Source organism: Rhinolophus hipposideros (genome assembly GCF_964194185.1).
Source record: "Rhinolophus hipposideros genome assembly, chromosome: 16".
NCBI classification, from domain to species: Eukaryota; Metazoa; Chordata; class Mammalia; order Chiroptera; family Rhinolophidae; genus Rhinolophus; species Rhinolophus hipposideros.
In genome coordinates, this window is record NC_138062.1 from 36150266 (window position 1) to 36164870 (window position 14605).

At 38.6% G+C, this 14605-nt stretch overlaps 1 protein-coding gene across 2 annotated transcripts in view; it reads left to right on the forward strand.

The window, feature by feature from the left end:
• Window positions 1–14605, forward strand: part of SH3RF1 (SH3 domain containing ring finger 1) — a 176323-nt gene that overhangs the window by 113020 nt on the left and 48698 nt on the right. For both annotated transcript variants that reach the window (XM_081075473.1, XM_081075472.1), the window contains exons 3-4: window positions 6816–7091; window positions 7911–8006. In XM_081075473.1, the coding sequence (XP_080931599.1) occupies window positions 6816–7091; window positions 7911–8006 (372 nt within the window). The remainder of the gene's footprint in view (window positions 1–6815; window positions 7092–7910; window positions 8007–14605) is intronic.

A 14605-nucleotide genomic window follows, 5' to 3' on the forward strand; every position in this document is an offset into this window, starting at 1 on the left:
TGCTTGCGGAGAGTGGAAAATGTGACACGTAACAGTCAATCCAAATGGAGGGCCATAAAATTCACAGTTTAGAACATTGATTTGATTGAAGAGGTAATTGGGAATCGTCTCCAGGTTGTACAGACATGGGTGACGTGGATCGGAATTATTCTTGATACTATGGTTATATTTTGCGTGTCCTCTTCCTACCTCTGGTTCTTAGGTTTTTTTAAATCCCTAAATATGAGTATTTCCTAAGCAACACCCCTTAGTCCGCTTCCCTCCCTATCACACTGCCCTCCAAACTGGGCTCCTGGGTGACCTCTCCGGCTCTACTGGACAAGCAGGAGAGGGAACCAAGGGGGTGGGCCTCACTCCACCCACACACGTGCAGCCATCTCTTCTCTGTATTGTGGTTCCTAGAAAAGAATTTAACAAAGTCTAGAATCATTTTTTTTCTTAAGTTGGAAAACTCTTCATTTTCTCTCTGGATGTTTGAACATAATCTTTTGATCTCAACTCACTTCATTATGCATTTACATTTGGTTAAAGTATTTGATTAAGTAAATGGTCATATGTTATCATTTGATTAAGTAGCAGTGAGATTACAGTCCAGGGAATTCGGTAAGAAAATTGCTGCTTTATCTTTTGCCCTTCACCCCTAGTCTTTTTTTTCCTCCCTCCACTCCTTCCCTGTACCATTCTTACCACGAAAACAACAAGGCTGAATACTATAATAGTGGGTTCCTATTTGGTCACCAGTTGGGATAGACACTCCATAAGGGTTGGTGGATTATAGCAGCTAAGTGTGAGGAGAAGTGGATAGAGTGAATGGAGTGTGAGCAGAGCCGAGTGTGCGGCGGGGAGTGGATAGTGTGGGAGTGTGAGCAGGGCCGAGTGCACCAGGGCACTAGAGCAGTGCAATGCCTGGCCTTGGTCAGCCCACTTGAGGCGGGGTGGAGGAGAGGAGGGTTGGCAGGTTGGAAAGAGACAACTTAAGGAGAAAGCTGAAGAAAATGAGTGTGCGGGAAAAGGGGACAGTGGGGTAGAAGACTGAGGACAAAAAAGAATAAATGTGAATGAAGAAAATGTGGTTTTCTTCATATCTATTTATTTGCAACTGTCATCCTCAAAGTGCTGGGTGCTGGTAAATATGCTTCAAGTTCGTCTGATTAGAAAATTTTATGTGGCAAATTTGGGGTGGGTGGGAGGTGGAAACTTAAGGAAGTGATCATCAGATAAAAATGTCCCAGCACAGTGCTCTCCACAAATAAACATTAAAAGAAAGAACAAATAAAAAGATGGAGTATTGTGGGATGATAGAATTCTTAGTTCTTTCTGATATCGCTTTGATAAAATAGCTTATAATATCTTGGATGTTTGTTATATTGAAGTTGAAATATTTCAACTGATGGTCAAATAATATTTGAGTGATAATCCAACCTAAACATCTTGAAAACAATGCTTAAGACTTATTAACTATTAAGGAATGAAGCGGTATTTTTATGAAATACTGCTATTTTATCCTGATAGGCATGTCACTTTGTAGGGAAATGCCAAAATGTATTTAGTTGTACAAAAGACATTTAAAAAATTTTTTCATGAACAGAATAACTGAACGAACAAAACAGAAATAGACTCATGGATACAGAGAACAAACTGATGGTTGATAGAAGGGAGAGGTGTTGGGGGATGGATGAGAAAGGTGAAGGGATTAGGAAGTACATATTGGTAGTTACAAAATAGTCACAGGGATGTGAAATACAGAATAGGGAATATAGTCAATAATATTGTAAAAATTATGTATAGTGTCAGATGGGTAGTAGACTTGGGGGGGGGTTGTCACTTTATGAGGGGTGTAAATGTCTGATCATTCTGTGTTGTTCTGTACACCTGAAACTAATAATAACAAAAAAATACTTTTCTCAACCCATTTTGCTACTTATTACTCTGTGTGCTGTTCTTCCTATTACTATAATATGATTTCTTTGTGCTTCAATTCTTTCTGGATAGTTTTTGAAAGTCAAGTTGGAATCAGCCAGAGTTTGTGCCAATTTAGCTATAACTAAATTACTAAATTATACACATTTTGTTGCTGTTCCCATGACGAGAATATCTTCTAGATATTCTTTTTAGTAGGTCATTGAATCTTTTTTACTTTATGGAGCAGTAAGAACTGCATGAAGGAATATGAATTTCAAGAGACTGTGTTGTGTGTATATCTGAGCTTTGGCATTTAGAGGCGATAAAATAAATTGGCAGTGGATGTTTTATTTACCTGTTAGAATCTCAGCTGGATCATCAAGCAGTACTTTGCCAGATACATTGAAATACACTTGATATTACAGAAATGGATGGTGAAGCATTTAATCAAAAATATTTGTGTGCAGGCCTCATGAGGATTTTAATGTCAGATAAAATACCTGTATACGAGTATATAACGTAGAACCAAAAATTATTTGAAAAGTAAAACTGGCTCACGGTCACATGTAGATGAGCAAAATAGTCACTGTTTATTACCATATATTTTAGATTAAGAATCAGTATAATACATCACCTGTCTAAATTGCCAAGCATTTTTTTAATAAAGCTGGCAGCATGAATGACAGCTGCAAACCCAAGTTTAGACGACAGAGTTGGTTTCTCTCTGTCTTTCTCTTCTTTTAAGCCTCCGTTTCATGTGTAGCCAAGTGAAATGTAAGCTTTGCAGATCCTCGGGGGCCTTGGCCCGGTGAGAGGGTACAGAAGAAAGGCAGCATTTTGGAAGGCAGGGAGGGCAGAGGGCCCTGGTGATGACATGACTCCCAGACCCTTCTGAGGAGATGAATGAGAAGGCAGTGCCTCCGTGAACTCTGGATGTATTTTACCCACAAGTGTAGTCATAGGCTATCAAACCAATTGTTTCGGCTTTATATCCTTCAGATTCTGCAAAAGAAAAATACATTCTTTTTATTGCTTTTCCAACTCATTAACTGTTTATCCTTAATCATCTGCAGTCTGTGTTAGAATAAGTCTTCAAAAGATCACTGAACTTTGCTTGATTTGAAATCAGAGTAGAATTTGTTTCATTGAATGTGGGAAACCTTCTTTTGAGAAACTTGACACAAACTGGCTTCTTAGCCCCTTTGAATTGAATTGAAAAAGAACACCATGGAAAAACACAGCCAGATGAACAAATGTCTGCTCGTGGGTTAGATTTCCATAAGCTGTATGATTCTTTCTCTGTGGTTATTGATCACGAAATAACTTTTGCAGTCAAGGTTTAGCAAGTCAGTGTGAATTAGTGAATGTTAGGTTGCAGTCCCAGGGATGTAACTAGGCTAACCATAATGTCTGTCACTGTTAGAAGTTTTAGCCTTGCCACTCGTTGCGTTAAGAATGATGATTTTAGGAACATTTAATAGATTTGCTTTGGTGGAAAAGTTAGAAAGTCCATTAGGCCACTGGTGTGTAGACGTGATCTGTGAAGAAATAAATGTCTTCAGTTCCCACATCAGCAGATCACAAAAGGGCCATACTGTGGGTTGTTTGGAATTTTACAGATCTCCTCAAGGAGCAGTTCTGAATGGTTTCTAAGTGTACTAAATCAGTATCTTGGTGCATGGGTTTGGCTGGCATGGATTTGGACAGAGTGGGCCAAACAGAGCTAATTGAGGTGGGGAAAAAATCGAGAGAACAGGCCGTAATGGTGAATAGAGTTATTTGTCACCGAGTTTGTAATAGGATTTCCAATTAATTCATGCAGGCATCCAACGCCTTACATTAGCCCTGTCAAGATGAACTACAGCCACATCTAAAATGCCATCCCCTATTAAACGGTGCATGTCAGTGAATTTGTAATTCCTTCTGTTCAACCAGAAGATGAATGGATTCCACTCAGAAAACAAATGTGTGCTTCAGAAGTGCACATTTCAAAATCCTGAACACTTCCTAGGAGGAACATTCTTCGCATTGTTATACAGTGAATATGTATTAAAATGTAATTGCTATGTGAATTCGTCCAAAAAGAAAAGTGTCCAGCTGCATAGAGACAAATACATTTTCAGACGCCGTGTTTCACTGGTGAACAGGCTTTTCATTCTGGGCAGTGACGGTGATGATGATAGTTCGTGTATGTGGCACCTACTGCCTGCTGGGCCTTTTGTAGTAGTTTTCACACATTCAGTGACTAGATCCTCACAACAACCCAGATGAAGAAATTGAGGCCCAGAGAGGTCAACCTGCTCAAGGTCACACAGCTAGTAAGTGGCTGAGCTGGGATTCAAACCTAGGCCTTGGGGTCTGGAGTCTGTGCTCCCAGCCATTACCCTGTCCTGCTGGGTCACCCTGTCCTGCCTGGTCACGGTCCCCTCAGCTGTGTTCCAAGAGCTGGTTTACTACAGTCCCTGGCGGTTCTGTCTCAGCCTCCATCACTCTTGCTGTCTCTCATAGTAATATTTATTGCTGGGTTAATTTACTGTTATTTCCTCGTATTGGAAAATGTTGTTAAATTGTGATAACGACAATTACTCTAAGAAATACGTAATAAAGAAGACAATGAGGCGAGGCGTGTCTGTGAGGGCCGACAGAGATTAGTGTCCTTCCACACATGCGGACACTGGATGGAAAATGACCCAAGTTCACAGGATTGTGAAGCCCCAGAGTTCCTGATGGGCATTTCCCTTCTGCGGAAAGCAAAGGGCACAGCAGGACTGTTTACAAGACGAGGTCAAGGCTGGATCACAGGAGACGTGCCATTAAGGCAGGATCTTAAGGCAGAGTCCAAAAGAGCACATGCGCACACATGAGAGTCCCAGGACTGCTGGAAGGCTCGATTCCTGTCTTCCCAGGATGTTGGCCTCTAGAGCAGCTTCTAATTAACCAAATACAACATCCTGCAGACCTAGCCAAGACAAGACGACTGCCAAAAGCATTTTGAGAGCCAAGAATTGGCTATTCTTCTTAAGCCAAACAAAAATATTTAACAACAACAAAAAAGCTCAGCTTATGAGTAGGCCAGACTCTAAATCTCTGACTAGAAACCAAACTAACTTTTTAAAGCTATATTATGAAGTTTTATTGCCATCAAGGGTATAAAACTTCGATTCACTTTTGGCGGGGGGTGGGGGAGCGGGTCTAGGGAGAGGGCAGTCATATGAGTAATGCTCCCTTCGCTATTGCTTTACTTCATTAGAAAGATGAAACGTAAAAGAACTGTTTTCAACTCGTTTAGGCCTGTGCTTTGCACAGAGCTGTCTGCCTGCCAGCCCATGTCCTGTCCATTTTCCACACCACTGCCAGACTGATCTGCCTGGCACACAGTTCCCACCATGGCTGTGGTTGCTTCCAAACTGTGAGTGGCTAATCACTGCCCAAAGGGCACGGCAGTTGAACCTCTTTAACATGTCATTCAAGACTCGTCATAAACTAGCCCCTGGCAACCCTTCCGACACTGTATATTCCATAATCCCTGTCCAGGAACAGCATATTCTTTATAAAGCCCATTGCTCTGCACGGCGGGCCCATGTGTTAGCTGGTACTGTCTTCTGCCCTGCAGAGCCCTCACTTTTCTCTTTCATTCTTCCTCTCCAGCTTTGCCTGGCCAACTCCTATGTATCCTTTAAGACTTGGCTCATGCGCTTTACTTCCTCCAGGAAGTGTTTTATTTTCCCACCTACTAAACTCCAGAGATCTGTGCTCTCTGCTGCTCGATCATATCTCTATCATTGCATTCACTATACTATAATTATTGCTAATATTTTATTTTTTAAGGATAAGAACTGAATCCTGATCCTCTTTAAATCCTCAGCACATTGCCTGGTAAAAAGGAAAAGCTCAGTAAATGTTTTCTGGATAAATGAATAAGTGAATAAGCACATGAAAAGCAGGAGTGCAGTGATCTCATTCAACGAATTACTATAGATATGTTTGATTTGCCATTTATTCTTTGAATCAATGATAGGTAGCAGTGTCCCAAGAGGCCAGAGATCTTAAAGTGACAACTAATGATCAAGAATAGGTATCTCCAACGCCACCGGGAAGTATCATATTTAATCAGTTTGATGATTAGATTGCCTTGGGCTACACAGACATTTTAAAAACTCATTTAAAATCATAATGCAATGCAGTGATTTAAAACCGCATCTATTAGCATATCAGCCTAACAGTACTCTAACCAGGAAAGAACAAAGTTCAATGATCTTAAACAGATTCTAAAAGACCATATGTCTGTACGATTAAGCTCCGAGAGGTCAGCAACTGTAACTGTCCTATTCACTGTTGTTTTCCAGACCTTGGCGCATAGTAGACCCTCAATAAATACTTGTGTTCATGAGAGTATAGGATCTACTGGCCACATTAAAAGCAGCTGGGAAAGTTTTGCCCAAAAGCCAAACGGTGATTTTTATCAATGAAGCTTAAGAGAAGTTAACAAATTAATGAATTGTGCTTCTGTTTAAATTTTTCTTCTCAGTGCTTATCATGCATCCTGCTGAATAAAGTAGTTAATACGGGAAATTACATTTGTTTTTTTATGAGTGTTTTAATTTTACACCAGGGAGTGACTGAGCAGTGGTACTTCCATATAGTAAAAACCCCAAACAGACCCCACTAAATTAGATTAGGACTAGAAGGCTAAATCACAGAGGGTGTGTGGAAGGTCTACTGTTCTTTCACTGCGACATTGGTTTATGTTTGCGATTTCTTGGTGACACACACACACATATATATATATAGTTTTTTATGTTAGATTTTCTTCTAGTGTTGATTTGACCTTGACTTAAAAACAATGACAATAGTTATCTTTTCATACATTTTTTTGGACCACTCTTTCATTAAAACTCATCTCTTTCCTTAAGGGTATACCTCAGTTACCATGTGCCAAAGCATTGTACAACTACGAAGGGAAAGAACCTGGAGATCTGAAATTCAGCAAAGGTGACATCATCATTTTGCGGCGACAAGTGGATGAAAATTGGTACCATGGGGAAGTCAATGGGATCCATGGCTTTTTTCCCACCAACTTTGTGCAGATTATCAAACCGTTACCTCAGCCCCCACCTCAGTGCAAAGCACTTTATGACTTTGAGGTGAAAGACAAGGAAGCAGACAAAGATTGCCTTCCGTTTGCAAAGGTAAAGTTCGAAGGAGATTGTTTTCCGTTTGCCAGCTACTTATCTGTACCGAAATGCATGGGGATATGGCTTGTATTTCGTTGTGCAAAAAGATACAATAGTTTTATGTGAACTATATCTCACTGCTTTTTAAAATACCTGAAAGGAGCATTCTTAAAGTCACAAAGTAATTTTGTGCTCGGATTGTTCTATATGAAAGATAATTTTGGTTGATGCTCTGTGTGGTATCATTTTCGTATTTAGAACCTAAATTTAATTCTAAGCTACTTTACAGGGTATGTGTGCCACTCAGGGATTTTAATTCATTGAACTATGACTAACAAAATGAAACATCATTACTTCCTTATTTTATATGTAAATTCCTTTGCTGCAAAGCTCACAGGAATATATCTACTGAATTGATAAAAAATGCTTTGGAACTTTAAGTGGAATACTGTGTCTTTTGTAAAGAAAAACAGTAGGATATGCACTGAAATGGATGTTTGGTGTAATATCAGAGAGAAAGTTAGAAGAGCCTGAGAATCAATCTAAAACAGAAGTTCAAGAGGCTGGGTAGCATTTGAGGTTGCAAATGGATCGAAACAAAACGGGCAGCCAGCCCTTGTCTAGAAGGGGTTCCTGGTTTAACAGCTGTCTGAAGGGACACCAGGTTAACCGAAAGTTACCATTTAGTTCATCAAAACACTGGGTGCATGTACTAAAGATATGTCATGGCATTTTTATTCATGTACTCTTAAAACTTTGGTCTCTTAATTGAAAAGGAAAATTAAGTGGCAAGCTTAGTGGGACCAGATAGACTAACGTTTGTTGTTTCTTCAGGATGATGTTCTGACTGTGATCCGCAGAGTAGATGAGAACTGGGCTGAAGGAATGCTGGCAGACAAAATAGGAATATTTCCAATTTCATATGTTGAGGTAAGTTAATCTATAGAAACTTCAACCATGTTAGTGTTCAGCTTAGCAAATAAATCTTGATTATGTTGTTTGAGTATTAGGAAGCACTGACAATCATTTTGTAGTATATTCATGCATAACATCATGTTATATACCTCGAACAAATACAATGTTCTATGTCAGTTATATCTCAGTAAAACTGGGGGGAAGAAACAAAGACAAAAACCTAGTTTACTTAAAAAAACACAAAAGTCCTCGTATACACAAAGCATTGGGAATGCCCTATTCCAGATTATTGGTGGGTTAGGAAGAATTCCTTTATCCTGCCTGACTGTAACTAAAGACTGTAAGACTGAAATGTTTGAAACTCTTCACCTTGTCATCCTGCTAAAAGTGCTCCTGTGTCTTGTTAAATGTTCCTACTATCAGCACCTGCACTCTTTCCAGGGTTTTTATTCCATTTGCCAGCTTTGGGTTCCAAAGGTTGGTCAAGTTCCTGAGTAAGGTGCAAGATGAGTATATGTATTTATTTGTTTACGTGTTTCTTTTGTTATCTATCCCATCATCAGAATGAGAATAGTGATTTGCAGAGTAGGCTTCCAATAAACATCAAATAAATAAATGAATCTCACTCCATCCTATCCTAGCAGCAATTTAGCCCCCCCTCCCCCTTTTTAAATCAGCTTTACTAAGAAAGGTTATGGCCAACCTGATTCAGTGAAGTCTTTTAAGAGAATATGTCCAAAGTAACATGGTTGTATTATTTTAAAGAATAACACAAATTAAAAATGAACCAGGAAATAACCAAAGTGTCCTTTGATAGATGATTGGATAAAGAAGATGTGGTACATATATACAGTGGAGTACTAGTCAGCCATAAGAAAAGATGAAAAACTGCCATTTGCGATAACATGGATGAATCTTGAGATTATCATGCTAAGTGAAATAAGTCAGACAGAAAAACGTCAAGAACCACATGATTACACTCATATGTGGGGCATAAAACTGAGAACAACAAATGAACAAGACACAAAAAACCAAAACTTCATAGACACAGACAACAGTTTAGTGGTTACCAGAGGGGAAGGGAGAAGAGGAGATGGTAGAAGAGGGTAAAGAGGGCAAATATAGAGAGATGGAAGGAGATCTGACTTTGGATGGTGAACACACAATGCAATATATATAGAATTGTACACTTGAAACTTACATAATTTTACTAACCAATGTCACCCCAATAAATTTAAAAAAAGATGAACTAGGAAGTTAGAATTTACAATAGGACTTCATTACATCATATATCATAAATTTTCATGCCCTTTAGTCATAAGAATTTCTTGCTGAAAATAAAATTGAAGGCATTTTAAAGAATGAAACACAGGCCCAAACAACCACACAAGGTTAACTGAGGTCACAGAAGAAAAAGTGAGTTCTGGAAAAGTGAGTTCTTAGTGGGTATTGTGTGATGGATAAATAGGGGTTAACCAAGAGAAAAGGACAAGGCGCATTTTTATGGCAGAAAGAACATTCATGCAAGAAGACCAGCATGTGCAAAAGCCAGAAGGTAAGAGGCAGCACAGATTATTTGGGGAACTGAAAATAATTCTGTTGTTTAAGGTATCAAAGCATGTATCTTAAGCACATAAAAAAGAAAAATCACCATCACTTATTTTCCCATCTTTTTATCTGAGGCATTTGTTTTGGCATGATTCTGAAAACTGAAATGACAAATCGTGTCATTGTAGCCAGCACTCAATCCCCCCACCCCCGCCCCTAGACAGTGAGATCGCCAAAGTTTTCATTAAAAAATCAGTTTGACTACTGTATATCCATGGAAAAGTAACTCAAACCATGTATGAGCCTTGAACTTTATCCATACCCTTCAGATGTTCCTGTTTATTGAAATATTTTTCCTCCTTTGAAAGTAAACAACAAAAAAATTCTTCACTCTAAGGCAATTCTTCCTCTACGTTATAAATAAATCTTCTAACTGTGGGTCATGGAAAATTATAACCATTTCCAAGTATTTGAATAGTTCCACTGAAGAGCATGGGCAAGCACCAGCTTAGTTAATGAAAGCCTGTTTTTACTTGTTAGGTATTATCAATATTACATGCCAATACTTGGGGTGTGATGCATGAAAAAGATCGCTGTTATTTTGTTATTGGGCAGGTGTAGAATTGCAGAGGTAGGCATAAACCATCCACCCACGGCATATCCAGAGTCACTTAGAATCACTCAACTCATTAGATTATTTACTCGGAGTTAAGTTGGAAAGATAAACTTCTGCCCAAGTAGAAAGTATTTTCATGCCTCTGCCTCTTTTCTTTCAAATGAGTATTTTCCCCATTTCAACCAGAATTTTGACAGTTGAGATGAAGTAAACAGATCACCTATCTCTAGAAGACTATAAGTATTTCTTTGATGTCAGGACATCAGATTGAAATTTTTGGTTGGGAGCAGAGCATCTGGGGATTAGTGACACCTGGTTTAGCCTTTAGGGGGATAAAGGGGAGGCAGATTTCAATAGCAACCTATCAAAATTCAACTCTTTAAATAAAGTATAGAGTCTCTTATGAGGCTCAGATGGAGGAAAGCCAACTATAAGAATAAAACATTGGGGCTTTATCCTGAATAGTGGTCTTTCTCTTGCTCTGTAAACAAATTTAGGACCCAGACCATCCCTTATGTAAAAACAGGCTGTGTTATAAAAATTCATTTGTAAATCAGTTTGTTATATCTTGTAAACATGCATTTAAGTTTCTATCAGTGTTAGCTGCTTTTGCTTTTCTCACAGTGCAGCCAAAGACTGCCCCCGTCCTCCCCCCTCCAGATGTCTTGAGATCAAATGTGATGATACATCTCAAAGGGTCTGGCACTGCTGTGTCTTACACACAGTGGTTTGGAGCTCACAGTAGACCGTGACTCAGAGTATGCCCAGAGTGTAGTCATGATCAAATAAAAGAATCTCACCACCATGTATAATGAGGAAAATGAGATCAGAATCCAATTCCAAGTCTCCAGAAAAACAGCTTCATTTGCCACAGGCCTGTCAGCAGTAGCTAGAACCCCCCCTCAACTTCTGCTGGTTGGCTTTGATAATGGAAAGGCCCAAGGACCTTGCTTGTGCCAGAAACTCTCAACAGGATGGGCCTGGGGATAGGACTGTGGACCTGGAGTAGAATCTCTGGGGTCAGAGGTTCAGCTATGGAATTAAGAGATGCGGTAATTTGAAAGGAGCTGAGTATTAGAGGTAGAGAAAGAGAATTGAGTAGGAAGACTGAGATAGTGAGAAATGCTGCTGGCATAGTTGGTCCTCCCTTCTTGTCTTCAGTTACCCTTTCTCTTCTCCCTCAATTTCTCGTAACTGTGGATTACGATCTCTACCTGTGTTAGAATAAGGTGATAAAATGGTGGTGGTGGCGGTACAGTGACTTGCAAACAAATAACCTCTTATTAAATACAAAATTCTTTACGAGAAAATGGGCTGGGAGGAGAGAGTAGGGGAAAAAATGGCTGTATACATGGCTTCAAATTCTGTCCTTTGGAGTCTTTGTTTAGCCTTTAAGATTAGGGGTCTTTTGCTTTTATCTCATTCACTTTTCCCCTTTGGAGATTCTCTCATCAGACCCCTCTCCAGTCAAGTCCTACAAATTGTGGATTCTATTTTATTTAAACAGGATCTTCCTAGATTTGAGCATGTTGAAAATAGTGAGGCACAATAAGAGTTTCTTGGGGGAAACCCATGGAATTCTTGACAATACCATCACAGGATATGTATAAAAGAGTATATATGTTAAGGACCGAACACAGTTAAAAAAAAACCAAAACAGTAGCTTGCTTATTTCTTTGTTCAGTAGTAACCAGTCTTCTACAAAACAGAATGGAAGATATTAACAACCTCATTAATTCAGAGCTGACTCACTCAAGTTTAGCAGTCGTTTGGGCAAGGATGACATGATTCTTAGCAAGCAAAACGTTTGAATGAAGTAAGTGCTAAGTATTGGATCTGGGACGTTTTTCAAACATTGTGTATTGTAGGCTTTTGATGAACTATAAGTTTTCATTAAGTTTACCATTGTACTTTGATTCCTAGTCATTTGTTTAAAATATCACTTGCCCAGTTTAAAAATATATATACACATATGTTTAGCAACTTGCTCCTCTGCTGTAGATATAATATAAAAATAAGTATTCCTTATGTGCAGATGGCATGGATTAAGTTTGGCCTAATAGGCAACTACTCTTACTCTTCAGTTACTGCCAGAAAGAAGGGCTATATTTCTCATTCTTTAGATCTCTGCTCAAGCGTCAGTTATCCTGACAGACTTTCCCTCTCCTCCTTATCTAAAGTAATTCCTCCTCTTCCATTTGTTGTACTTCACACAAAGTGGTGTGATCACGGGAAAAACTTGGACTCTGAACCCACATGGCTGGGATCCAAGTCTTGGCTCTGCCACTAATTGTCTGAGTGACTTTGGGCCTTGTCTTCTATTTATAAAGTAAGAGAACCCCTTCATAGGGTGAGTTAATTCCAATTGTACTCACACACAGTGCCTAGCACATGGTAAGAGCTGTGTCATGATTATGGCTCTCAGCATCGTGAATATTATTCCGTCATAGCACTTTTTACTCTCTGTAACTATTTTAAGATATTTGGTAATGTGGTTACTGTCTCCCAGTATTCCACGCCTCCATTAGAATGTGAACCCCCATGTGCAAGCATCTTGTCTTTCTGGTTTACCTTTGTCACCTGAGGTCCTTGTACAGCACCTGCCCGTAGTAGGCTCTCAATAAATATTGATTGAACGAATGAATGAGCAACCTAAGAATCTTTTAAACCGAAACCAAAAATGAACTAGTTTTTTTTAGATGTTGCCAACTTTCACATTTTTTTTCAGCTAATATCCCCATCATTCATCACCTAGGCATATATTTTATCATTGGTTTATCTTTGTGTTACATCAGGAAATTATATTCCTCAAAGCCAGAAGGTCTCTTGTGTGACCTGAGTGAGATCTTTTTCTTAAATGAAGCTGGGTGAGTAGTTGGTTATGCCAAGTTTAGAATTTTTCTAGACTAAAATAATGGTGGATTTACTTTGGATACTCTGGGGATTAGATCATGGAACCTCTCTTTTTTTATCTCTAAAATAGAGAAGACTCCCTGATACTTTCTGAGGTGAATTTTCACCTGATTGAGATTATGCCTTTGGCTTATTTTAAGCAGAGATTGGGTGACCTTATTGTCAAGGAGCCTCATTTAAAAACAAAACAAGAGCTAACTTTATTGAGTTGTAAGTGACAGACAGTACACTGCGCATGTTTAAAGTGCACAGTTGGTGAGGTATGTGTTGTTTTCAGCGTTTAGAATCAAGCCATAGGCAAATCTTGGGAAAGCTTTCTAGGACTAGGGTATCAAATTAAATATTATCAGCCTTAGCAATGGAAAGTCATGTGAGGGTCTCACAGAGCACAAATGGCCTAGGTTGGAGTGCTAACTTCCTCTTCTAAGGAGACAGGGAATTGGGAGACATGCTCTGTGTTCCAAGGAATAAAAAGTGGAGGTTTATGTACATAGTTTGAAGTTGCCAAGGTGACCCTTGGAGGAGTTAAAAATAGCAATGTTAACTTTATTTCTTAACTTACAGCCTTTGCTCTAGAGAATAATAATGAGTGCAGAAGACCAAAATAATAGTCTTGTATTTAATAATCAGAGTTGATTGAATGATATAAAACGATATTCTGTCATTCGTGTTTTTGAATATATTATTTTAATTTTAAAATTAAAAAGTGAAATGTGCAGTTGACTGAAATAATATTTTATTGAAAAAATGTAGGAAAATTTGGGGGAAGTTGGAAAGACAGAATTACTATATTGCTAGCTGCCAAATTTCCCTTTCAATTCTGAAGTGAATAAATTTTTTAAAAAGCAATTTGAAGAAATTGTTGGAAGGTAAGAAAGGCAGAATTACTGTGTTGCTTACCACACTTTCTCCTTCACTTCTGAAGTAAATCAATTTTTATAAATGAAAGTTAGAGACATTGTTGAGAAATCAGTAAGGGAGAATTAGTCCGTTGCTTAGCATCATACATTCATCTTTAATTCTGATTGACTGAAGAAATGCTTTGGAGAAGCATTTCTTTTTAGCATTGTGGGGTCTGTTCCATGATGCAGGTTTTCCTATCTTCTGAATGTTATCAGCTCGATACAAGTACTCGTTGCTTTTCATTCTGCCACAATGATAGAAGGAAAAATGAGCACTGGCTTCTGAATTTCAAAGGGCAAAAGTGCGTCTCCAGTGGACACGAGGAACAACTGTTTAATACAGATACCGTGTTTCCCCGAAAATAAGACCTAGCCAGACAGTCAGCTCTAATGCATCTTTTGGAGCAAAAATTAATATAAAACCCTGTATTATATTATATTATGTATTATATTATATACGACCCGGTCTTATATAAGACTGGGTATAATATAAGATATAATATAATATAATATACGACTCGGTGTTATATAATATAATATACGACCCTGTCTTATAGTAAAACAAGACCGGGTCTTGTATTAATTTTTGCTCCAAAAGTCGTATTAGAGCTGATCGTCCAGCTAGATCTTATTTT